General features: G+C 63.9%; 1 protein-coding gene across 2 annotated transcripts in view; it reads left to right on the top strand.

Moving 5' to 3' along the window:
- The first annotated feature begins 640 nt into the window (after positions 1-640).
- UHMK1 (U2AF homology motif kinase 1) overlaps positions 641-1,276 on the top strand; it is a 35,724-nt gene continuing 35,088 nt past the window's right edge. For both annotated transcript variants that reach the window (XM_034778159.1, XM_034778160.1), the window contains exon 1: positions 641-916. In XM_034778159.1, the coding sequence (XP_034634050.1) occupies positions 673-916 (244 nt within the window). In that variant the 5' untranslated portion in view covers positions 641-672. The remainder of the gene's footprint in view (positions 917-1,276) is intronic.

Raw genomic sequence — 1,276 nt, 5'->3', positions numbered from 1 at the left:
CTGTTCCATCAGCCTTTCCTTGTAAGCCATGTGCCCCAGCCCCCTAATCATTTTCGTTGCCCTCTGCTGGACTCTCTCCAATTTGTCCACATCCCTTCTGTAGTGGGGGGACCAAAACTGGACGCAATACTCCAGGTGTGGCCTCACCAGTGCCGAACGGCAGGAAATAATCACTTCCCTTGAGATGCTGGCAATGCTCCTACTAATACAGCCCAATATGCCAGGGCTGGTGGAATTTATAGCAGGTTATGGAGTTATTAGGAGTATAGGGTCTGGTGGTGAGGGTGTCTGTAGAGTCAGGCAAGGGTCCATAGAGTGCATAGGGCCTGGTGGTGAGCCTATAGGACCCAGTGGGGGTGTATAGGATCCGGCAAGGGATCTATAAGGTGTATGGAGCCTGGTAGGGGATCTACAGGGTCTGGTGTTGGGGGGTGTATAGGGTGTCTAGGATCTATAGGGTCTGGTGGGGGTATAGCGTCTGATGGGGGTATAGCGCAAGCTGGAAGTCTATAGGATCTGGTGGGGGTGTATAGGGTCCAGTGGGAGGTATCGATAGGGTCTGGAAGGGGGCGGGGTCAGTGGGGGCGGAGTCATAGGGGCGGGACCAGGGAGGCAGGGGTGGTCCGTTGGCGGGGGCGGAGCTCCGGCTTGTTCCCGGCGGGCGCTGTGGCAATGGACGGGGCCCCGCTGTTGGAGGCGCTGGGCTGCCTGTGGCAGGTGCAGGCCCAGCTCGGCAGCGGTGCCTCCGCCTCCGTTTTCCGCGTGCGGTGCTGCGGGGACCCGCGCGCTCCGCTCGGCGCCGTCAAGGAGTTCGTGCCCCCGGCGCGGCCCGGGCCTGCCGCCCGCAGCGCCCCGGAGTACTGCTTCGGCAAGGAGCGCGCCGCGCTGGAGCAGCTGCGGGGCCACCGCAATATCGGTAACGGGACCCCCCCCCCCCCCCCCCCGGCAACATCGGTAACGGGACCCCCCATCCCTATCTCCCCCCGGCAACATCGGTAACGGGATCCCCCATCCCTATCTCCCCCCGGCAACATCGGTAACGGGACCCCCCCACCCCTATCCCCCCCCGGCAACATCGGTAACGGGACCCCCCCACCCCTATCCCCCCCCGGCAACATCGGTAACGGGATCCCCCATCCCTATCTCCCCCCGGCAACATCGGTAACGGGACCCCCCCACCCCTATCCCCCCCCGGCAACATCGGTAACGGGACCCCCCCACCCCTATCCCCCCCCGGCAACATCGGTAACGGGATCCCCCATCCCTATCTCCCCCC

This window comes from Trachemys scripta, chromosome 8 (genome assembly GCF_013100865.1).
Source record: "Trachemys scripta elegans isolate TJP31775 chromosome 8, CAS_Tse_1.0, whole genome shotgun sequence".
Lineage (NCBI taxonomy): Eukaryota > Metazoa > Chordata > Testudines > Emydidae > Trachemys > Trachemys scripta.
This window is presented reverse-complemented; position numbering and strand designations above follow the sequence as displayed.